Source organism: Mastigoproctus giganteus, chromosome 2 (assembly GCF_048544385.1).
Source record: "Mastigoproctus giganteus isolate SK-2022 chromosome 2, ASM4854438v1, whole genome shotgun sequence".
Lineage (NCBI taxonomy): Eukaryota > Metazoa > Arthropoda > Arachnida > Uropygi > Thelyphonidae > Mastigoproctus > Mastigoproctus giganteus.
The window spans coordinates 119,675,376-119,701,201 of NC_143576.1; the positions used below are offsets into that span (position 1 = coordinate 119,675,376).

Sequence of the window (25,826 nt, forward strand, 5' to 3'; positions counted from 1 at the left end):
ATTTTCACTGTTATAGAGAATTCTCAAACTCCGGGCATGAATTCAAATTAAAGGGGAAGAGGTTTGGACTAGATTGTAGGAATTTTTCTTTTATCCAGCGAATCATTGATTGCTGGAACAGATTGCCTTCACAGGTAGTTGAGGTTGACAGATTGAATAAATTCAAAGGTCAACTGGATGGTTGCCTATTTGAGAAGGGAAGTAAATAATTGTATTTTCTTATCCGCTCCTTTTTTACATGCCTGTGTAACAAAAGCCTATGACTTCCTTGCACTATATGGCTATTGCAGTTACTATTACTGTCATGCCATGAAATGGATATTAAATAGAATGTATTTTTTTAAGCCCACCAAATTTTGACTTTTGGATTTGAACAATTTTTATTATTAAAAGCAAGCTAATGATTCAGTATAATTTTTTGAATTGGTGAATTGTTAATAACGGTGCACTTTATTATACATTATTATTAATACATAATAACGATTTTGATTTATTTAAATTTTTAGTTGTGAAAATAACTAGTTTTAAGGTGCCCCCACAAAAAAATTAAAAGTTATGCTAGTGAATCTGTTTCAAACAAAAGCAAAATTAGTTCATCTAAAAAGTGTATGGATTTGAATACAAAACGTCATATCGTTGAACAAACTGAAAGAGGTGAATGTGCAGCTGATATTTAAAACAAGTGTTAGATGGTTTAAGTGTTTTAAGAAGATGACTGGTATCAAACCAACTACCAGGCATGGGGGGAGAGGCAGAATTAGCAGATAAAGTTGCAGGCAATGAATTCATGAGTAATTTTTAAGGGCTTGTTCAAGGTTATTCAACTTTGATGAAATTGGTCTCTTCTGGGAAAAGATGTCCAAAAGGTCTCCTGTTAACAGGAGAGATTGCTTCTACAGGGATGGGATACACTTAAATAGAAAGGGTGCAAGAATAGTTGCCAATGCTATCGAGGCAATGTTAGATGGGTTGGAAAAAAGCTAACCTGGGAGGATTCACAGAATAATAGATTAACAGTAGCTGCAGTCAGAAATGGAAATGATTCTTGCAATGTTTCTATTGGAATGAGCAGCAGCCCAGAAAGCAAGTTGGGGATTTCAGGAATTTCTGGGTGTCATAATACAAGCAAATACACAGGCTGTGTTAGAGTAACTAATAGTAAGAACAGGTGCACGTATACTTGCATTTACACCAATGCTAGGAGTACAGTAAATAAATTTGATGAACTTGAAGTGCTGGTCACGACATCAAAGGCAGATATTGTTGGGATATCAGAGACATGGTGTCACACAGATATAAGGAATGCAGAATTGGAATTTGGGGAGTACAATGTGTATAGGAAGGGAAGAGAGGTTTTGCTGTTAGTTAAGAAACATAAAATCTAAGCAAGTGCATCCAGTTGACATAAATGGACAGTGCAATGTTGAGTCAGTCTGGTGTGACATAAGCACTGGGAAAGCAAAAATGAAGGTAGGAGTGTGTTATAGGCCTAATGACTCTGATGAGTACAATGAATAGCTATACAGAGAAATAGGGGGTCAGTAAATCAGTGTGTCTTATAATGTGGGATTTTAACTTCCCAGATATTGACTGGAACTTGGGGGTTGGTCACTTGCACACTAGCAAGACTTTTGTTGATTTATTGGATGATTGTTTTCTATAGCAGCATGTTATTATTATTATTAGCCATACGGTGCAAGGAAGCTTGAGGTATGTGCTGCAGCAGTCAAAAAAAATTCTAGAGTTACCCTTGGAGAGAGAGAGAGAGAGAGAGAGAGAGAGAGAGAGACAGAAGTAGAAAGGAATCACCAAGAATGATGATATCCAGCTCAGGACCCTGGGTGTGCCAAGCCCATACTCACCAGATTTGAGCTGTGCAGTAAATCATTTGCTACAGCAGTGATCAGTTTCCTGCAAAGACTGGAAATTACGAAGAAAACTATTTTTAAGGAAGTAATAACATTAAAGAAATTCCAGGAAAAAATAATATTATTCTTAAATATTCAGCTGCAGTCATTATAATAATGGGTGGTATGGTAAAATTAACATTTTCCACTATGAAATTAAAGAAGGGGAAAATATTCATAATTGTCTATCCTGTAAGCATTTTACTTCTGTAGCCAAGGGACAGCAGTGGCTGTACAATACCTTAGTTCACCAGCCAGTTTTGCAAGAAAAAGTTTAAAATAGGAAACTTATTGTATTCTTATTTCTGATGTTATATTGTATAATGAGATCAAAAAACATTAGAAAAAACAGTATTGCCGTTAAAAAAAAAAAATAAATCCCAACTGTTATGGCCAAATCTTTGGGTGGTGAAATGGGTGTGAAGGAAACCAAAACTGTGGAAAGTTTTCATAGCAACCAGTGTGTGTTGTTTTTTTTTTTTCTTTTGAACAGGTGCCCTGAAGAATTTTTAAAAACAAGAAAAATAAATTAACAATGAAAATTGAATATTGGTCCCACTGTACAGAATTTTAAAAAAATTCAGTACAGTGGGACCAACTGATGATGTTACCAACAGCAAATTCTAAATGGGGGGGAAACATTCAAGGAAGTAATTTTGGAAGCTACTAGGCTTTTTGTTCCAACTAAGAAATAATGTTCTAGGTTTAGGCCCAAATGGATGTCAGGTGAACTAATGAGACTTGTGGCAGAGATGAAAAATCATGCAATGCATATAAATTATCAGTTGACACAGAAACCTATGGTATTAGCCCAGTAAAAAAGGTAAAGTGCAGCCATTATCAACCCACTGCAGGATGAAAGCCTCCTCAACAATTCATGCTGAGGGAAATGGACCATAATCTGCCACGCAGGTCCAGTGCGGGTTGGCAGATCGACCGTATCCAGCAGTCAGGGGCTTGAACCCCGGTCTACTCAAAGAGCGTGTGCTACTGCACTCCCGCTCCTGACCACTCGGCTACAGAGTAGCTAACAATTATCAGCCCAGTAGCTAACAATGTACTGTGCATTTTTTATGGTAACATTTGGGCTTGAATTTGTGCCTACATAGCCCAGCACCACAACCTGCCCTTTAGTATTAACATTTACAATTTATTTCTTTTTGTCCAGTTTCTTCTACCATGCCACTGTTTATCAGGTTTGACCATGTGTTTAATTTTTTAAATCTATATTTTTTTTATTTGAACTAAATTTTAAAATGCATGTTACTTATTTATGTAACTGCTAATGATTTTTTTTATGGTGAGGTTCACTTTAGTTCCTTCAGGACACTATAGGATGAATCAAGCAGTGCTGATTTGAGGTCAAAATACAGGCTAACATGAGCATTACAGAATTACATAGACCATATATTTTTAATTGATATGTAGTGTAGTAAATTAGAATAATTTGGCATTGTCTGAAGTGAGCAAACAATTATACTTTAATTACTTAATATTAATTACCCCTGCAAGTTTTACATATTTTCTCTGCATTGCCTCCATATACGTTGCTCAATTTGTACTTATCTGTATATCATGTCTTCTGTTACAAAATGGTATCGTATCTTTGAACAGATTCCTCATGAGAATCTTCCTGTTGCTCAGATTATGAACCTGAGGGGACATAAACTCAAATTGGGGAAAGAGTTGTAGAATAGATGTGAAGAGGTTTGCCTTTACCCAGCAGGTTGGTGATTGCCGAAACAAACTTGCATCTGTCATTGTGGAAGTTGTTAGCTTAAATACATTCAAGGAAGAACTGGACAAATTTTTGGAGCAAATGGATGGATGAAATGGGAAGTGTTTTTTTTTTTTTTTTTTGTTTTGATGCTGTATAAGCTTGCTTTCTTGCATCATATGCCTCTGCTAATGTTGAGAGGCAACCAGAGAGAGTACCACTCTTGATCTGATTATCAGCAGTGATTATTCATGCATTAAGAATTTACAGATAAAGGAACCACTAGGTGGCAGTGATCACAGTGTACTGATTTGGGATTTACTTAAAGGTGTAACTACCATCAGCAGTAAAGGGAAGGGTTTTTTGCTTCCATAAAGGTGACTACAGTGGTCTCAAAGAGATTTTTTTAAAATTCTATACAGTAAGACCAACTGATGATGTTACCAACAGCAAATTCTAAATGGGGAAACATTCAAAGAAGTAATTTTGGAAGCTACTAGGCTTTTTGTTCCATTAAGAAATACTGTTCTAGGTTTAGGCCCAAATGGATGTCAGATGAACTAATGAAACTTGTGGCAGAGACGAAAAATCATGCGATGCATATAAATTATCAGGTGACACAGAAGCCTATGGTAGCTATAAGATAGTCTGTAATCAAGTCACAAAGGAGGTTAGGCAAGTGAAGGAAGATTATGAGAAATCTTTGGCAAAGGATGCAAACATTACTTTATTTATATAAACTGTAAAAGGAAGGGCATGAATCAGATTGGTCCTCTTGATATCAGTGGTTTGACTGTAGATGATCATTCTCGGATAGCTGCCAAACTAAATGAGTATTTTGCATGTACATCACACATGAGGAGTTATTCAAGGAGGAGAGGGACAGATGTTTATCAGTCTCTAACAGGGAGTTAATTGATTTTGTAATAACTCAGAGCAAAGTGGAGGAGAAATTGGAGTTAAACATAAGAATGGCACTTGGAATGGATGGAATCTATCCAGTTATATTAAAGAAGGTGGCAAAGGAAGTAAGCAAATTCTTAGCCATAATTATAAGAGCATCCTTGGACTCTTAGGAATTGACTGGATATGTGCAAATGTATCACCCAATTCACAAAGGGTGACACGAGTAATTACAGACCTGTTAGTTTGACTTCTGTTCCACGGAAAATAATGGAGTCAGTGGTTAAAGAAGCATTGCAGGATCATCTAGACAAGACTGCAGTAATAATTCAGATATAGCATGGGTTTGTTAAGGGTAAGCCTTGTCTGACCAACTTGATTGGATACTATAAAATAATTTTGATATGATATACTTGGATTTCAGGAAAGCTTTTAATACTGTTGCACATGGAAGACTACTGTACAGATTGGAGCAGTATGGCATTAAGGGAAAGTTGCTACAATGGGTAAAAGGATGATTGAGTGGATGAAGACAGAAAATGGTAATCAATGGACACAGCTCTTTGAGGACTGATGTTATTAGTGGTGTCCTCCATAGTTCAGTGTTGGGCCCATTGTTGTTTTGTATATTTATTAATGATATCGGTGAAGGTATACCAAGCTTAATGTCAAAGTTTGCAGATGATACAAAGGTTGGCTGGGTTGTTAATAACAGTATGCTGCTGCAACAGGATCTGGAAAAGTTGGGCAGATGAGCTGAGAGGTGGCAATGGAAGTTTAACGTTGGCAAATGCAAAATGACAAATGCATATGGGGAGCAATAACCCCAGAGTAACATTCCAATTGGGTAGTATTACACTCAGGGTAGTGGAGAATAATAGAGATCTGGGGGTAATTATGCAGTCAGATATGAAGTTTTCTGAGCAGTGCAGACAGGCTGCCAGAGTAGGTCATGGGATGTTGTCAGTGATATACACAAATTTTGTGAGCAGGGATAAGGTGATGATTATTCCCTTGTATAAGGCAATGATCAGGCCACACCTTGAGTACTGTGGTAGGTCTGGAAGCCTCATTTTAGGAAGGATGTAGAGTTGCTAGAACGATTACAGAGAAGGGCTACAAGACTGGTGAGGGGAACAAAGGGGTGCTCTTACGAAGAAAGGCTTAAGTTCTGCAGATTGCAGCATCTGGAGACTAGGCACCTGCGAGGTGATCTGATTGTGTAGTACAAGGTCTTGGATAGTTTGAGCAGGCTTAATGCTGATGGGATACTTCCGCTTGCTCAGATTAAGAACCTGAGGGGAATTGGTGAAGAGACAATAACCAAGTTGTGATCTGAGATGCCTAAAGGACCATTCACTTCAACTGTATACTTATAAGGGTTGTTTGTGAGAAAAAGATCAAGCGTGTTCGCTATATGGTTAGGATTATCTGGTATTGTGGTAGGAAATGAACAATCTGTGAGAGGTCATTAGTAATTGAAAAAGACTCAGCATCTCTACCAGCTGGGTCTGTGTGACTAGGAATGGAAGCCAGCTGGAGTTTTGAACATGAAATCACCAAGGAAAATTACCCCACTGTTAGGAAAGTTGGACTGGAGAAAATCAAGTTGCAAAGAGAGAAAGTCAAAGAGCTCCAAGTGATTAGTGGAGTTGGGAGAATGGTAGACACAACCGATAAATGAGGTAGAGAGATTTTAAGCCAGAGAAGATCGAAAAGAGGAGATTCCAAATTGCCAAGTCTCTGACAGGGAATATCAGAACAGACATATGCACAAGTACCACCTTTGAGGCAAAAGGAATCATACAGTGAATAATTTGGGCAACCGAGATGAGCAGTGGTTGAATCAACTGATAACTGATATTCTGTCAGAAAAATTGCATGGGGTTTGGCAGACTGTAAGTCAAAATGGGCATCATTGAGATTAGAACTGACACAATATATTTGTGAAATGAACTAGGAAGTGTTTAGGAGGTTTAGATCTTTTCACAGATAAGTTTGCTCTATTAGTTTGACAATTCATGGTGTATTCAATAGTAAGAAAAAGTAGGAGGGGGGACATGCTGTATGAAGTAATAAAATTTTTGGATATGGCATACATATGGTTAGAATATACCCAGATTCTTGACATAACATGGCCTCGACAATGCCCCCCCTACATACACACTACTTCGACTCCCTCCAGTCACTACCTGGCAGAGTAGAGGTAGCAAGATTATACACTAGCTGAACTGGAAGTCTCCTTGAGAGTTACCTATAGGTTTGGTCTGGTGTACTAACTAGTGGCCGGCCTGCGAACACCATTTTAGAGCTGTACCCTCGAAATGTAAGGAAGTTTGGATCTTGCCATGGTGTTCATCATAACCTCAAAAGACATCAGTCATACTGCATGATGGAAGAGATATATACTTGGATTTCAGGAAAGCTTTTGACACTTGCTCATGGAAGACCACTGTACAAATTGAAGAAGTATTGTATTAAGGGTAAGTTGCTACAATGGATAAAAGGGTGTTTGAGTGGGAGAAGACAGAGAGTGGTAATCAATGGATGCTGCTCTTTGTGGACTGATGTCCACAAACTTAGTGGAGTCCCCCAGGGTTCGGTGTTGGGTACACTATTGTTTTGTATGTTTATCAGTGATATTGAAGAAGGTATATCAGGTTCAATGTCAGATGATACAAAGGGATAAGCAGGGTTGTTAATGTTAGTAATGGCAGTGTGCTACTGGAACAGGATCTAGAAAATTTGGGCAGATGGGTTGAGAAGTGGCAGCTGAAGTTTAACATTGACAAATACTGCATATGGGTAGAAGTAACCCTAGAGAAATGTACCAACTGTGTGGTACTGCAATTAGTGTGGTAGAAAATGAAAAAGACCTAAGAGTAATTCTGTAGTCAGATATGAAGTTTTCTGACTGCAGCAATGCAGACAGGCCACCAGAGCAGGTCATGAGGTATTGTCAATGATATACACGAATTTTGCTAGTGGTGATTATCACCACTAGCAAAAAAGGGATAATCACCTCCTTTTGAAAGGAGGTGATTATCCCTTTGTATAAGATAGTGGTCAGGCCACACCTTGAGTATTGCGTACAGGTGTGGAGGCCTCGTGTTAGGAAGGATGTAGAGTTGCATGAGCATGTACAGAGAAGGATAACAAAAATTGGTTAGGGGAACGAAGGGGTCCTCTTACCAAGAAATGCTTAAGTTCTGAAAATTGCAGCAGCTGGAGACTAGGCACCTGCAAGGTGACCTGATTAAGGTGTATAAGGCCTTGAATGGATTGAGCATGCTGAATTCTGATGGGATTTTTTTGCTTGCTCAGATTACAAACCTGAGGGGGCTTAAATTCAATTTGAGGAAAGACAGTTGTAGGATAGATTGTGTGGAGATTTTCCTTTAGCCAGCAGGTGGTTAATTGCCGGAACAAACTTCCATCTGTTGTTGTGGAAGTTGATAGCTTAAATAAATTCAAGGAGGAACTGGACAAACTTTTAGAGGGTTTAGATGTGTGAAATTGTGTGGTGTTTTTTTTTTTTTTTTTGCCTGATTCTACGTAAGTTCAGATGCTTGCTTTCTTGCATCACATGCCTCCATTACTGCTACTATAATAAAACTTCATCCAAAAAAAAAAAAAAGCTTTGTGTGGGCTCTTATTGTATCAACTGTTCTTTACACACCAATAAACTAATTAAAATACTTGGAAAAGCATCTTATTTTAAATCTTTCTTACTTGGTAGCACTCCACATAATAATCTTCTTTGAGTGTAATTTATTACCAGATTAAATCATCACCAGGCAGTACATCACGTACTACCTTACAGTACACCACGTACTACCTTACAGTACACCACGTACTACCTTACAGTACACCAAAGTACCTTACCTGGTTTTATACTGTACAACCTGGTAAGGTACTTTGAAGGGTATCATATTTGGGTAAAATTATTTTTTTCTGTACTTAGCATGAAAGAAATAATCTTTGAAAACAGTTAGTGTAAATTTTGCCATTATTGGATTTCAGATGCACTAAAGAATGCATCATACAAGGCATGCCTGGGAAATTTCAGGAATGACTTTATAAATATGTTAAATTGAACTGTATTTGCACTAATTTCCTAGGGCAGCTTTATTTGCCATTTTCTTTGGTGTTGATTGGAAGCATTGCTGGAACTCATTTATTGATGTTGGTTTTAGTGCTCATGATGTACTGGATTTCCTTCAAGAGATCAGGAAGGGTGTTACACCTGAAGGAGTCTTACTTTTCTTTTCTCTTCCCCCCCCCTTTTTTTTTTGTCAGATGACATATCCCTCCTAGTCTTCTAATTTAGTTTCATCTGACTTCTTTCTTTCTATTCCCTAGTATGAAATTGAAAAGGGATGCATTTTTTCCTTGGAGGAAGTCTGGTAGCACTAGATTAGATTAATGAAAAAAGTATGAGAAAATTAAAAATGTGTTTTGCATATTCACTTTATTATTGCAGGAATGTGAGAGGAATTTCAGGAAAATTACTAGGCTAAGAAAACAACAGAAAAAGAGACAGCATCCTATTCGCCGAGGGCAGATTAATCCATTAGATAAAGGTTTAATTCCACAAGGCATAATGCGTAGAAGAAAGTAAGGTTTTTTGCTCTCTCTCTCTTTTTCATTGGTACCATTTAGTGAAAATCTTATTGCAGTTGTCATTATGTTAATTAATTGAATATCTGTTTCACTAGATGTTGAAGGTGTAACATACTTCAACAATGATCCAGACATTGTTTGAATAACTTCTCTTGCTTTCTTTGCTTTTCTCTGTTGAAGTCTGCTGGGTCAATTTCACTTCATTTTGTACTTATATGTAGGGACCTGAACAGAAAATATCTGTAAAATAAGTAGAAATGAAAAATGAGTTTTCGGGAAATACAAAGGCTCGCCTGTATACTTCGTATAAATCTGCTCACCAAAAATGTGGTGCTAACTTTTAATGACTTGTAAGACGAACTTTGCAAAAAAAATGTGATTAAACTAAATGTATTTGTAAAGGCTGAGTATTGTTTTGATCCCCAGTTTTATGTGCCTTAATAACATACCAAACATTTAAACGCAAGTATTACAGTCGCAGTTGGTTAATATAAAAATCAGTGTCTTGTCGTTAATTGAATTGTGCCAAATATAAATTTCAACTAACAACTGTAAATTTAAGTGGAGAAAAATAAATTTAAAAGTTAATTATTTTGTTCAAGTTAATACTTTCCTTCTCGTATTTTCAAGTGATGGCACCCATGGTGGACTGCCCCACCATCCCCCACCTTGCTACACTACTGCATATACATAAAATCTTATTAAATATTGCATTTGGAGGTTTAGGTATCTATTCTAAATAGCTGTGCTTTAGCCAGAAATACATCAATGTTGATAGTAAAATTACAATGTTAAAATGAGAAAAAACTTTTAACAAACTATAATGTTTCAGCTGGCATGTAACCACTTTTAGCAAATGGATGTACAGTCACTTTGAGCAACCGACCGATTTTTCCTTTGTTCTTGTGTGGGCTATTCTGATTGTGGTAAAAGTGCTTTGGACTGATCTGTATGTCCCCTTCTTACCATCATAAAGTTTCAATGGAACTATGATCCCTAAAACTGACAACTATGATGTCACTGTACTATAACCCTCCTTAAGGATGCATCATACCACACTATGAACCAGCAATCATACATTGGTGGTTGTTGTTTTGGCACTTCTTTTTGTATTGATTACTCTGATGTACTTGGTTGATTCATGTTCTTATATCTTGTATTTTGTTGATGGATCAAATCATATCTTGAGCATATTAAAAAACCCATAATAACTCATGCTGAAAAACCTGTTTTCTCTGCCTGAGGACAGCTTTCTACATTCCAAGTTGAAGAGGGTCTTTTAAAAATTCTTCAAGTTGATGAGTTTGAACCTTCTCCAAGTGTCAGGCTCCGTTGTGTTGTCGTGGTGGCAGTGTTGTCTGGAGAGTTGGACTCAATAGATCTCATGATTGTTTTAAGGTTGTGTGTTTCAGCTTTCGCTGCTGTCGAGGTATAACATTGTGGGGGATGGGGGGATCAATCCCTAGCCACTGGAGGGGGTAATGAAGGATGAAGTTTGATCCATGGGGAGGTCTCCTCTCTTTAGGAAACTTTCTGCTTGTAAAGTTGTCTTTATTGATAATTTGTTTTTAATTGTTTAGCTCTTCAGATTTGATATTGTAGCAACCATGTTTATATATAGAGCTGTGCTTAGATAAAATGCAATTCTTTATATTCCCTTTGATTTTTGAATTGATGAGATTGCCTCTGAGAAAAACTAGTTATTACCCTACAGCAAAACCAAACTGTGGTTTCCATTGAGACTTGTTTAATTCTGTACAGGTAACCCCTAATTTACATTCATTTGCTTTTATGCATTTTTTCCCCCACCACTGTATACATGTTAGGCCACTGTCTATACCAGGGGTCGGCAAACTACTGTTTGTGTAACAAACCCAGCCTACCCATCCATTTTTGTACGGCCTGTTTACCCAAGTGTTTGGGCCGTACGTTGCCCAATTATCGCTTTGCACTCCTTCACACAGTGGTAATTTATGGTGTCTTGAGTGCCACGTGTTTCCTCGTATTGCGAACGTGTCACCAGTTTACATCAGTGAATATTGTTTTGTATATACGTTCATTGTATGATGAAATGTATGGCACTCAAAACACTTTTAAATTACCACTGCATGAAGGCGCAGCACAAAGCAACGATTGCACAACTTATGGCCCAAACACTTGGGTAAATGGGCAGTACAAAAATGGACAGGTAGGTTGGGTTTGTTACAGAAACAGGTAGTTTGCTGTAACAAATGTTGCTATGCATGTGTGCCATGTGCGCAGCATGTTGCCTTATATCTGCGAGTTCAAAATTCGTTGCTGATTTGATGACAAACTTTAAAAACAGAGGTACGTAAGCGTTGGTTCAATACACTTCAGATGCTATTGTTTCTACATGTCAATAAGACCGCCGAATGAAAGTCGCAACAATGAGGATATGCCAGAACGTAAAAAGAGGCGTGCTGTTATCAATTTGGATACAAAGTTAAAAATCATACAGAAACTAAGTCCAGATTTAAGATTGTTGACTTCGCACATGAATTTAAATTAAGCAAGTCAACAATAAAAACAATCTTTAAATATAAGGGTAAAATTAAAGAAGTAGGTGAAAATGCTACTCTCTTCTCAGCAAAGAAAATTACCCATTCTCAGAGTGAAACCATCTGAGAGTTGGAAAAATTGTTAATTGCGTGGATTGAAGATTTAAATCAAAAATCAATACTAGTCAACATGCAAATAATAATGAATAAAGCTCTGTATATATGATGACCTTAAAAGCAAACTCTGGGATGATTCGTCAATTCTGACATTTTCAGCCAGCAAGGGATGGTTCGATCGATTCAGAAAGCGAGCAAATTTGCATAATTTAAGAATAATGGGGGAAATCAGCAAGTGCCAATATAAAGTGTTGATGAATTTGTCAACGAATTTCAAGAATCAATTGGAAAAAAAGTACCCACCAAATTTAATTTTGACGAAACTGGTCTTTTCTGGAAGAGGATGCCATTGTGAACATTTATTTCACGAGAAGAAACAATCGCACCTTGTTTTAAAGCTGCTAAAGATTGTGTTATGATTCTTTTAGGCAGCAATAAGACAGGAGACCTTAAAATGAAACTACTCGTTATCTGTCATTCCAAAAATCCATGTTGCATGCACATCTATAAGAACAATAAAAATTCTCTTCCCATTATTTGGAAGAACAACTGCAAAGCTTGGGTGACGCAAACAGTTTTTGAAGACTGGTTCAAAAGTTTTTGCCCCTCCGTTAAGGATTATTGCTCTGAAATTGGTGTTGAACCTCGATCTTTACTGTTATTAGATAACACTCCTGGTCATCATAATTTAGAATCACTTAGTGATTTTTCAACTCAAATTGAATTCCTGCCTCCCAACACAACATCAGTTTTGCAGCCTATTGATCAAGGAGTAATAGCGATGTTCAAGGTGTACTATTGAAGGGAATCATTTCAACAGTTAATTGCAGACACTGGTCAAAACAAGGTCAGTATGAGAAAGTGATGGAAAGTTTAGCCTCCTACAGGTGGGCTTCTCCGTAGCCGGTGGGCAGGAGCAGCAGTGCATAGCACACGCTTCTTGATTAGACTGGGGTTCGAGCCTGCGACTAACAAATACGGAGGATGCGGAAAGGTCAGGGAATGACCACCGCATATCCCCGGAGCAATATGGCCTTAGTTGCTAATGCTCCTAAAAACCAAATAACAACAACAACATCATCCTACAGGCAATTTGTAACATTGATGAGTCATGGAAAGAAGTTTCAACATCTTGTTTAAAAGGAGTATGGAAAAAATTATTCCCAGAAAATGAAGAGAGCTCACTCTCAGATGCAAGTCCTGGAATTATTGAAGAGATCAGTAACCTGGCAACTGAAGCAGGAACGCCTCCGTAGCCAGGTGGGAAGGAGCAGCAGTGCATAGCACACGCTTCTTGATTAGACCGGGGTTTGAGCCCGTCACCACCAAATACGGAAGATGCAGAAAAGTTAGGGAATGACCACCGCATATCCCGGAGCAATATGGCCTTAGTTGCTAATGCTCCTAAAAACCAAATAACAAACAAACTGAAGCAGGAATCGAAGGTGTAATAATGGATGATTTGAATGAATTACTGAATGCCCGCAGTCAACCTTTGACAAATGAAGAGCTGCAAGACCTAGAATTTAATGTGGCGTTCATAGAAAAAGAATCTGAATCAACACTGGAAAAATCATTGTCAATTCAAATTCTAGAAAAAGCTCTATCACTGCATGATCAATGCTTGAATTTGTTAGAGGGCATGACAGTGACTTAGCAAGGGTAGATGCAGTTAGGCGAGGTTGCGATCAGATGATGGACTGTTATAAGTAGATTTTACGAACAAAATGTAGGCAAGCGAGGCAGACAACATTGGATTCGTATTTTGGAAAAAAATAAAATCTGCTGTGGCATGAAGGAGTTATATGTGATTTTTTTTTCTAAGTCATTTTGAAAACTGCAATATGTATGTAATTAAAGTTTGTATTTATTTATACTTTAAATAAAAGTTTCATATTATTGCATTGTATTTTGAATGAAAATGACTTGTTTTCAAGATATTTTGTGCATTGCATTAATATGAGAAAAGAAAAAAATCAATCAATAGAAACAGTCAAAGGATGTGAAAAAAAAAAAAATGGTATCCCCGTTTAACGAGAATTTGCTTTACACGGATTTCTTGGAACACATTCCCCCGTGTAAATCTCCCAGTACAGGCATCCTCGGGGTTGCCTGTACTGGGAGATTCTTTTCTGAGTTTGGCATAAAGACTGCATTATTTAGTGCAGAATGCTATGGTTCCACAGGAGGTAATCTAGTCTTGCTAAGCGATTCAATTGTAAGGGAATCCAACAATGTATTTTGTAATGAATTGAACTACAGTGTCTGCTGTGTGCAAAACTTGGTGTAACAAACCAGCTATTGGTTGTTATGGGTACTGAAGGGTATGTGATTAACCATATAGGGAATGATGACGTAATCATAAACAGATGATGGTAAGAAATAGGTTGGGCCAGAGGAATTCTGTCCAGACAACATAGGAGGAATTATTATCTAGATTAGAGGTGCAAGTTTTCCAGACTGAGGCGATAAAATTAATTTACACTTAGATGTTATATGTTGGTGTTGTCCCATTCAGAATAGTCCCCTCCAGAATTTATACATCAATCCCAGTAATTCTCCGACTGTGTGAAGCATCTCTTGAATTCTTGTCTCACGATGCTATCCAACGTGATTTTGGACAGCATCATGTTGTCTGCAATGTCTTTAAATCTTCATCCTTTTAATTGCATTTTCATTTTTGGGAATAGGAAGAAGTAATGGGGAGCCTTGTCTGGAGAATAGATACATGGGACTATTGCCATTTTGTTCTTGGCTAAACACTGCAGAACCGACAAAGCTGTGTGGACTGGCACATTGTTATGATGCAGAAGCCAATCCTGAGTGCACCATTTGCCTTGGTGTTTCTTTTGACATCATTCAAATGCCTTTAGGATCCTGATGATTTACAGTTTGGCTTTGTGAAAGGAACTTCTGATGAACAATGAGGAATTGTCAAAGAAAATCAGATATGCTCTTAGTGTTTAATCTGATATACCTTGCTTTTTCTGGGTAATGATCATAAACCCAGCTTTCATCTTCTGTTATTATCTTTGAAAGGAAGTTTCTAGCCTGTGCGTGCAGGTCCCTGCACACAAAAAGCAGTTCTGTTTCTGTTTGTTGCTTAGCAAACAGGGCACATATTTTGCAGCAGTCTGCCTCATGTTTAAATTTTCAGTTAAAACCTGTCAGCATGTGCTAAATGATAGGTCTAGAATGTCAGTAATATCGTTAATTGTATGTGTTTGACCTTGTAAATGACTTGATTCACTTTTTCAACATTTTCAGCAGTCCAGCTTGATAGTGGACGACCTGAGCATTCAAAATCCTCAACCGAAGTTTGGCTGCCTCAGAAATGTGAGTACCATTGGAAAGTTAAGGGGAAGTCTTGCCTGACCAACTTGATTGGATACTATGATGCAGTCACAAAAGAACTGGATGCAGGGAATAACTTTGATATTATATACTTGGATCTTAGAAAGGCTTTTGATACTGTTGCACATGGAAGACTGCTACACAAATTGGAGCAGTGTGACATTGGAGGCAAATTGCTGCTATGGATAAAGGGGTGGTTCAGGGGGAGAAGACAGAGAGTGGTAATCAATGGACACTGCTCATCGTGGACTAATGTTATTAGTGGAGTCCCTCAGGGCTCAGTGTTGGGTCCATTATTGTTTTCTGTATTTATAAATGATATTGATGATGGTATATCAAGCTTAATGTTCAAGTTTGCAGATGATACAAAGGTTGGCAGGGTTGTCAAGGACACTACTGACACTGCTGCTGCAACAGGATCTGGAAAGGTTGAGCAGATGGGCTGAGAGGTGGCAAATGAAGTTTAACATTGACAAATGTAAAGTACTACACATGGGAAACAGCAACCCCAGAGCAACGTATCAACTCTGTGGTACTACACTGACAGTGGTAGAGAATGAAAGGGACTTGGGGGTGATCGTGCAGGCAGATATGAAGTTCTGTGAGCAGTGCAGACGGGCTGCAAGAGTAGCTCATGGAGTATTGTCAATGATATACAGGAATTTTTCCAGCAGGGATAAGGAGGTGATTATTCCATTGTATAAGGCAATGGTCAGGCCACACCTAGAGTACTGTATACAGGTCTGGAGGCCTCATTTCAAGAAGGATGTAGAACTGCTGGAACGAGTACAGAGAAGGGCAACAAGATTAGTGAATGGAACAAAGGGGTGCTCTTACGAAGAAAGGCTTAAGTTTTGCAAATTACAGTGTCTGGAGACTAGGCACCAGCGAGGTGATCTGATAGAGGTGTATAAAGCCTTGAATGGTTTAAGCATGCTCAATGCTGATGGGATTCTTCCTCTAGCTCAGAAAAATCACCTGAGAGGGCATAAATTCAAATTGAGGAAAGACAGATGTAGGATAGACGTGCGGAAATTTGCCTTTAGCCAGCGGGTGGTTGGTTGGTGGAACAGACTGCCATCCCTTGTGGTGGAGGTTGATAGCCTAAATAAGTTTAAGGGTCAGCTGGACAGGTATTTTGAACGAACAGAGGGGTGAAGTGGAAGTGGATTTTTTTTTTTTTTTTTTTTTTGGCTGATGCTGCATAAGCTTGCTTTCTTGCATCAAATGCCTCTACTAATGCTAAATGCCAATGCTAAAAAAGTTTGTGTTCTCCCCCATAACATATCTGAAACTGTTTTACGAAGTTTATGACAATATTTGATGCAAATTGCTGTTCCTTAAACATCTACCATCTTACTTGGCTACAAAAATTGCAAGACACTCAACAGAAACACACTTAAACACCAGTTGCACAAAAGTACAACATCCTATTGGTGCACTTCTATACTACATGTGATTAGTGCTTCGCACGGCCAGTCTAGAAACCTTTGGCTTGCCCCTCGCTTGGTGAAATCCTTTTAGATTAAGTCTAGACTAGAGGGACTCTGCAAGGCTTATGGGAAGAAGTAAAAGGAATTTGTTTTGTAAAGATGGGATATACTTTAACAGAGTAGATTTTTTTCATTGAGGAAGCCTTGGGACAGTTACAGACCATGACCAGACAATGATTTATATGAGTACTGTTGTTGTTGTTGTTATTTGGTTTTAGGAGCATTAGCAACTAAGGCCATATTGCTCCGGGAATATGCGGTGGTCATTCCCTGACCATTCCGCATCCTCTGTATTTGGTGGTGACGGGCTCGAACCCCGGTCTAATCAAGAAGCGTGTGCTACGCACTGCTGCTCCTTCCCACCTGCTTCCGGAGGCACCTATATGAGTACTGTAAGCATATACAGGATATCTATAAATTATTCACCTGATTATGAAGCCCAATTAAAATTTTATTGTAATAGGTAACTTAAAATGGTTTTCTGCAGTTATCAAAGCAACTCAATGAGTTTTTTCTTGTGTTAGTAGCCTTGATCCCAGCAAGCATTGTGATAGTACAGCATTAAAATGTTGGCAATGAGTTAGAAGAGAAATGTGCACATTGTGGCTGTGGTATACCAAATCTCCAGTTACTGTAAAGAGATGCTTTCAGTGGGAATTCCAGAAAGATCCACCTATGGAACCATGAATGAGGTGATTGTTGAAACGGATTGAATAAATCAGCAGTGAGCTGCACCAGAAAGAAGAAGGTAGGCTTATTATCTGCAGATAAAGTTTTGGATCAGGAAGTATTTAGCCAAAGTCCTATAAAATCTATTTGCTGGGCAAGCCAGTAGCTGCAAATACTGCAAGCAACATTGCACAGGTTGGTTTGCAAGAAATTGAAACTTTATGCTTACAAATCAGCCAGTAAATTGATCCTCATGAAAAACAACAACAAGAGGAATTCTCACCCATATAGGCAAAAATGGGCACTTTCTGTAAAGTGTCATTTTCAGTGATGAAGCAACATTCCACCTGTTTGGTAAAGTTAACAGACACAATTGTTGCATATGGGGATTTGAAAATCTCCACTGAAGTTTGTGAATATGAGTGTGATAGTACCAAGGTAAATGTGTGGTGTGCACTGTCCTGCAGCCAGTTGATTAGGCCATTTTTCTTCCACTAAAACCTGTGAACTCTAAATTCCCTGGATATGCTTGAGTTGTATGCTGCACCTCATCTAGAAGATATGCATCCACATGTGTTCCATCAGCAAGATGTGCTGCCACAACTACACTGGAGCTTGCATTTTCATGAAATTTCTTCAAATTTCCTAAGCAATGGATTGGCTGGGATGGTCCAATTCTGTGGCCTTGTTCCCAGGATATCACACCTGTGGATTTAATATTAATAGTGGCAAATGATGTAAGATAGCAAGTATATACAGCATCAGCCAAAAAAAATAAAATCCCATTTCACCAATTTATCCCTTCCAATAGTTTTGATAGTTATTTGAATTTATTCAAAACTATCCACTTCCACAACAACAGATGGAAGCCTGTTCTAGCAATCGACCATCCTTCCTCAATTTGAATTTATGCCCTCATGTGCATAGTCTGAGCAAGAGGAAGAATCCCATCAGCATTAAGTTGGCCAGTTTGATTGGATACTATGATGTGGTTACAAAGGAACTGAATATCAAAAATAATTTTGATATTATATACTTGGATTTCAGGAAAGCTTTTGATACTGTTGCACATGGAAGACTGCTATACAAATTGGAGAGATATGCCATTAAGGGTAAGTTGCTACAATGGATAAAGGTATGGTTGAGTGGGAGACGACAGAGAGTGGTAATCAGTGGACACTGTTCTTTGTGGACAAATGTTATTAGTGGAGTTCACCAGGGTTCGGTGCTAGGCCCATTGTTGTTTTGTTTATTCATCAGTGATATTGATGAATGCATATCGGGATTAATGTCCAAGTTTGCAGATGATACAAAAGTTGGCAGGGTTGTTAATGACAGTAAGGTACTGCAACTGGATCTAGATAAGTTGGGCAAATGGGCTGAGAAGTGGCAACTGAAGTTTAGCATTGACAAATGCAAAGTACTACATATGGGTAGGAATAACCCAAGGGAAATGTACCAGCTACTGTGTGGTACTACACTCAGAGAAGTAGAAAGTGAAAAATACCTGGGGGTAATTGTCCAGTCAAATATGAAGTTTGCTGATCAATACAGATGGACTGCCAGTGCAGGTCATGGAGTCTTGTCAGTTATATATGGGAATTTTGCTAGCAGGGACAGGGAGGTGATTATCCTGTTGTACAAGGCAATGGTCAGGCCACACCTATAGTATTGTGTACAGGTCTGGAGGCCTCATTTTAGGAAGGATGTAGAGTTGCTAGAACGAGTATAAAGAAGGGCAACAAGGTTGGTGAGGAGGGGAACAAAGGGGTGTTCTTACCAAGAAAGGCTCAAGTTCTGCAAATTGCAGCGCCTGGAGAGTAGGCACCTTCGAGGTGATCTGATTGAGGTGTATAAGGCCTTGAATGGGTTGAGCAAACTGAATGCTGATGGCATTCTTTCTCTTGGTCAGATTAAGAACTTGAGGGGGCATAGATTCTAATTGAGGAAAAACAGTTGTAGATTAGATGTGCGGAAGTTTGCCTTTAGCCAGTGGGTAGTTGATTGCTGGAACAGACTTCCATCTGTTGTTGTGGGAGTTGATAGCTTAAATAAATTTAAGCCTGAACTAGATAAACATTTGGAGTGACCGGAGGAGTGAAAAGGGAAGGTTTTTTTTTTTTTTTTTTTTTGGCTGATTCTCTATAAGTTTACTTTCTTGCATCATATACCTCAACTAATGCTAAAGTTTTCTCAAGCCATTCAAGGTTTTAAGCACCTCAGTCAGATCACCTTGCAGGTACCTAACAATGCAGTTTGCAGAACCAAAGTCTTCTTTGGTAAGAGCACCCCCTTTGTTCCCCTCATCACTCTTGTTTCCCTCCTTCTCTGCACCTGTTCTAGCAGCTCTACATCCTTCCTAAAATGAGACCCCCCAGACCTATATGCAGCACTCAAAATCGCTAAGTTTAATGCTTCTGAATGTAAGGTTTTGCACATGGGGATTAGAAATCCAGGAGTTATTTATAAACTGGGGAAAAAAGATAATTTAGGATGAAGAGGAATTGTGGGTAATATTACAGTCATACAGGAAATTTACCATGCAGTGTAAAATAGTAGTTAAGAATGCACTTTTTGTCCTCTATGATTTATAGCATCTTTGAAAGTGGTTGGGGGGGGGAGAGACTAATCAACTTTGCACACGTTTACAGGAAATTCTACAGTAATATACAAATACATTTGTATTTGTATCCTTTTTTTCTCTCTTGTGAATGAAAATATATCTCCCTCATTCATTATGTACTTCTATCACAAGTTTTATAGTTTTCACTTTCTAAGATATGGACAGGTGGTAGATGACTCATCAACTAGTGCAATACCACCACTTTGTTTACTGGAGGCTTGAAGTGGTGAAATCCATGTTTAGTTTCTAGAAAAAAGTTTCTGGCATCCCCACCTTCTCCTTCAACCCATGCATAGTGCTAAATAGGTCTTGATACCTTTTGTGTTTGGGGTTTCCATTAAAAAAATTTTTTTTTTTTGAGGAGCTTATTTTCAGTTCCACTTGTTGGTGGAAGAGTATTCTTTGGGGCCTCTTTATTCTCATAAATATCATAATATTTCCATATACTGTGATGAAAGGGATCTTACTTTGCTCTAGATTATTTTTTAATTTTCTTAAAACATTTCTGTTGATGAAATCTCTGAGAAATATATATTTTTATTAATATATAGGACAAATCCTTTTGCACCTGTTTCACTGTCTGGTAAGAAAAGGAGAAAAGTGTTGAAGCAGGAAAGGCAAAGGCAAAGGGACCAGCAAAGGATAAAAGGTAGAAAATTTTTATTGGTTCAGTGATATAGTTTGGGATTAATAATTTTGTCATTGCATATTGTTTTGTTTTGCACATTTACTATAAAAGTGGGCAGTGCTCAATGGCTATCGTCTTTCACAACAGAAAACTGTCATACATTTTTGCAATCAACACAAATTACGTACAGATCCTGAACTTCACATGTCAGACTTTGCCATTCCGATTGCCAACAACATCAGATTCTTGGGATTAACCCTTGACAAGAAGTTAAACTTCCTTGAACATATTAAATTTGTACGTAACACCTGTCTCAAAAAGCTCAACATACTAAGAGCTTTATCCGCTTTATCTTGGGGAGCAGATTGTACCTCGTTGCTTCGACTATATAGAGCATTGATTAGATCCTTTTGGATTATGGTGCTCCAGTCTAAGATTCTGCCTGAAAGAGTGTACTATGCTGGCTGGATCCTATACAACACAGTGCATTACAGATTGCACTTGGAGCCTTCAGGACATCTCCAACTCAGTCTATATATTGAAGCTCATGAACCTCCTTTACATCTCTGCAGAAAAATGTTACTACTGAAGTATGCAGCCAAAATAAAAAGTTGCTGTTTGCATCCTATTCACCTATACCTCTTCAATCCTCAACTACCTAATCTATACAGAAATAAACCTAATAAAATAAGGCCAGGAGGCCTACAGTTTTTTGAAATATCACAGAGCTGGAAAGTTCCTCTTCACAATAGTCAACAGGTAATGAATTACTTTCATCCACCTTGGACTCCTCCCCCCCAACTGAACTTTGATACTTATTTTCTTCAATGGGGTAAGAATCTTCTACCGACTCTCAACCTGAAACAAATCCATGCAAGTCATATTCAGAGCTATGTTGATTTTCTGCCAATATATACTGATTGGTCCAAACTCAGTCAGCCATTGAAGCAGCAGCAGTGTTTCCCTCCGCTATTATTTCAGCTTCCCTTCCACCTGAGTATAGCAACATTTCTGCAGAACTTCATGGAATAAAATTAGCTCTAGAAAATTTGAATCTTTACCCATGTTCAGAATATTTAATTTACACAGACTCTCTCAGCTCAATTAGAGCAATGCAAAATCCCTCCTATACAAATCACCCTATTTTAAACCAAATCAGGAACTTGCTCTTGAAAATTGAACATCGTCAACAATTAGTGAACTTTTGTTGGATTCTAGCACATTCAGGGATAAAGGGGAATGAACTAGCAGAAAAAAATTGGACTTTATTATAAATTCTGAAAGATCACTGTAACAAAAATCAAATCATTACAACTAAATTTTGTTTTTAGCAGTTCACTATGAATAGGCGCACTATAGCCCCAGCAGCTTATGCGCCATTAAACCTCCATAACACACACACACACACACTCACACTCAACAATGTCTCCTCCACTTTCCTCTCGGTTATTACAAAATCATCCAGCTCACTGCCAGAGTTTAACTCACCTCTGGCATTCCCCTCCCTGAATAACTCCTCATGGGTGAATGTAGATACAAAATACTCATTTAGTTTGTTAGCCACCTGAGCAGGATCATCAACAGTTGTACCATCAATATCCAGTGGAACAATCTGATTCATCACTTTCCTTCTAGAGTTTACATAGGTAAAGAACTCTTTGTTTTTCTTTGCATCCTTTGCCAAGGATTTCTAATCTGCCTTTTCCTGCCTAATCTATCATAGGCTTTCATGTCACCCATTAATTTATATGTATCCCATGCATTTTCTTCTCTGCCACATGTCTCATTAGTTCATCTGACATCCATTTAGGCCTAAACCTTGAACAATATTTCTTAGTTGGTATCTAGAGCCTAGTAGCTTCCAAGATTAATTCTTTGAATGCTACCCATTTTGAATTTGCTGTTGGTAACATCATCAGTACTACCACTCTCTACTCATATGGTCTTTCAGGGTCTGTTATTCCATCAAAGAAAGTACTGTATTTGTGTTAACACTAGTCTGACTGTTTTATGATAGAGCTTTAACCCTTTTCTAATTCTTGGTTTTAATATTTTCTTCACTAGTTTTTAATGGTTTGTATGGATTTCCTCAAAACATTTTGATTGATGTACTAAGAAAGAGAAACAACTACATGTATTGTCAAAGTATGTACTACATGGACAGTCAAAGTATTTTATATTGCTTGATTTTAATGTTTTCTTTCTATCCATCTTTTTAAGTACACATTTACACTCTGCATTAATAAACATTGCTGAACAGCTGCATTCTTATTTCTTTGGCTATTTTTCAATCGGTCATTGTTATCAATTAAGCTGTGTCCCAAAGTGATCACAAGTGGCATCGACTGTATATGCATATTTTTTATATTTATACATATAATAAGCAGAAGTATATGCACGTTTTAAATTTTGTGTTTAATGGTTTTTTAAAGGAGAAAAGGGAAGTGGCTAATAGCTTCATCATTATATTTTATGCCTATAATAATATTTTTCAAAAGAATTAATTTTTTTAAAAATAAAAATTAAAAAAAGCATTTTTAAATATTTAATTTTTTTTATTAAAAACTCAAGTATTGCATGCAGTTCATTAAGAAAAGATAAAATATTAAAAAGAAAGTTTTTACACTTGTGAGGTGTACTGCCATCTTGTTTCTAACAATTAGGGGTGCCATGAATAGAGGGTAAAAAAAAACATGGTCCAATGAATGATGCAACCATGCTACACCACTCCACTCCACACTGTTACTGTTTCCTGCAGAGCAGATTCCGTGTGGATATGAGGGTCGTCCAGTACCTAGATATGACTTTTGTCGGTGTTCACCCTTCTGCAAAAAATTGACTTCATCTGTCCAAAATATTGCACAACCAGCTCTTATTTTGCTCAGTGTTCAGAAACAACTGCCTTGCAAATGCCTCTTACTTTAGACATAACTGAGTGTTCAATGCAGGATTGCAGTAACACGTGCATTTCATTTGACTGGCATCCAAGCCCAATATGACTGCTACTTATGGTAATGATTGTATTCCTATCAAAATTATTATTTGCAAATCTCTGTGACTTATGTGGTCAGTGTTAGTGTGCAGCATTACACACATTTGAGTTTACTGTAGTTCAAGACTGCGTTACTGTCAAGTATGGTTATAGATTGTATTTATTGTAAAAATAATCAGTTGTAAACTCCTCTGGACTAGTGGTTGTGCCAGAATGGGTTTTTTTTTTTTTTTTTTTTTTTTTTTTTTTGTAATCTGGTAGGTCCAATTGCTTTGCTTGCTGGATTTTATATGGATATTGGTGCAATGTATTTGGAATATCTGATTGATGTAAAACTCCATGAGTGCAAATTGTCCCATCGATGAATTCAGTTCATCAGTGCACTCCTTGATTGCAGGCACAATTGCAGGAGACGTTGGTGGTCTTTCACACTTTGTAAATAAGTTGTCAGGCATTCTGTTTCCTAAAACCTTTTCGCTAGTCAAGATAATCAAGATAGTGATAATGGTCTGGTTTTGTGTCTCCTGTCTTTCAGAATAAAACTTCTGTAGAACAACTGTTTCAAAATCAGAATTTCTTTAGTATGGCTTAATCAGCAGAGCTTGATTAGGCAAAGAAGACTTAGTGATAATGAAAAGTGTATTACTGCCATAGCTTTTAAAGTAATCATTTCTGTGATAAAACATCTTGTCTGTGATATCTGTCATCACAAAGAACCACGGTGCCTCCGTAGCCAGGTGGGAAGGAGCAGCAGTGCATGGCACACGCTTCTTGATTAGACCGGGGTTCGAGCCCGTCACCACCAAATACGGAGGATGTAAAAAGGTCAGGAAATGACCATCGCATATCCTGGAGCAATATGGCCTTAGTTGCTAATGCTCCTAAAAACCAAATAACAAACAAACAAACAGAGAACCATGATGAAGTTGAATTAACATTATTGAGCCTTCCTACATAAGCTAATACAATCTCCTTGATGTCACTTTGTTGCCATCAAAGAGATGCACAGATTATCACCCTCCCCTTTTTGAAGGTATTTGTAATTTAAAGATTTGATTACATAAAAAAAAAAAAATCCTGTAACTTGTAAAACCTGCATTACTCTACAACCAATAATTGTGTAGTAGATTTTTTTAATTTTTTTTTGTCAGACTTCTGCATACACTGAACTATTTTAATTTTTCTTTTCCAGCTCATAGTACATCACTGAAGAAATTGGAAAAGAATTGTACAGAGGACATGGAAGTGGCAGTAACAGAAAATGCATCACTAGATATGGAAACTTAAATTTTTAAATTTTTCACTCCTAATTTTAATAATCATTCATATAGGGTGCTGATGGTAACTATTTTTCTACTTCAGCTATCAAATTTTGATATGAGCACCTGATTTACTAATGGGTTCACTGAAGCCTATTTATGATATTCCCTACTATTGTAGGAAATGTACATATAAAAATGCAAATCTGTTACATCTAGATATGGGGTCTGCTCGGGAAGTTATCTTCATTGCTTGCTGCTTGTGCTTATATCTTAATTGGAACAAAATGATGACTAAGAAATAGTAATGTTTAAAATGTTGTAAAGTCCATTTTGGCTGGATTAATGAAAACATTGCTAATAAAATACTAATTTAATGTAAAGCAAATTTAGCAGTGCTTGCTCTGCTAAATTTGATATACATTGGTTCTACCTAGGACCATAGTATAGGTAGCAGCCTCCAACTTCATTTTTTGGCTACTCAAGGCTTTTACTACTGGATTGGAAGGTGGTTTAATGGGAATGAAAGTTCCTTTTTATAGCATCTATGTTTACCCGAGTTGCATTTAGGGTGTATCCCAGTCTCGCACATTGCTAAATATCAAATTATAAGGACATTCTTTCATATCCTCATTGGAAACTTAAATTATGTGAATACAGTTGAGCATCACAGATCCAGCAATCCAATTTCCTGTAGTTTTAGGAAAAAGGAAGAATCCAGAAAACTCGGTGTTAGTTCTTTGTCAAATATTTGCCAAAGCAATGCCCTTCAGCTAATTGCACATAGTAGTGATTTGACATCAGCAATAAAAAGTTTTTATTGCCCTTCCAGCCACCTTAAGTGGTTAAAAGGACAATGAAAACACTACATTGATAATGAGAGATAAAAACTTGGAGTGTTTTTGTGCTGTGGTTGGTACAAGCAGCGTGAGACCATTGCCATGCATTCACGAACTTCTTGAAACAACTTTTAAATTGTGTTATTCAGTAATGTTCATCCACTTGCATTTAGCTAGAAAATA

General features: G+C 37.6%; 1 protein-coding gene across 1 annotated transcript in view; it reads left to right on the top strand.

The window, feature by feature from the left end:
• Positions 1 to 24,832, top strand: part of LOC150089526 (uncharacterized) — a 46,516-nt gene extending 21,684 nt beyond the window's left edge. The window contains exons 2-4 of the mRNA XM_090390014.1: positions 9,011 to 9,144; positions 20,477 to 20,574; positions 24,738 to 24,832. Of these exons, the coding sequence (XP_090246140.1) occupies positions 9,011 to 9,144; positions 20,477 to 20,574; positions 24,738 to 24,832 (327 nt within the window). The remainder of the gene's footprint in view (positions 1 to 9,010; positions 9,145 to 20,476; positions 20,575 to 24,737) is intronic.
• Positions 24,833 to 25,826: the final 994 nt, after the last annotated feature.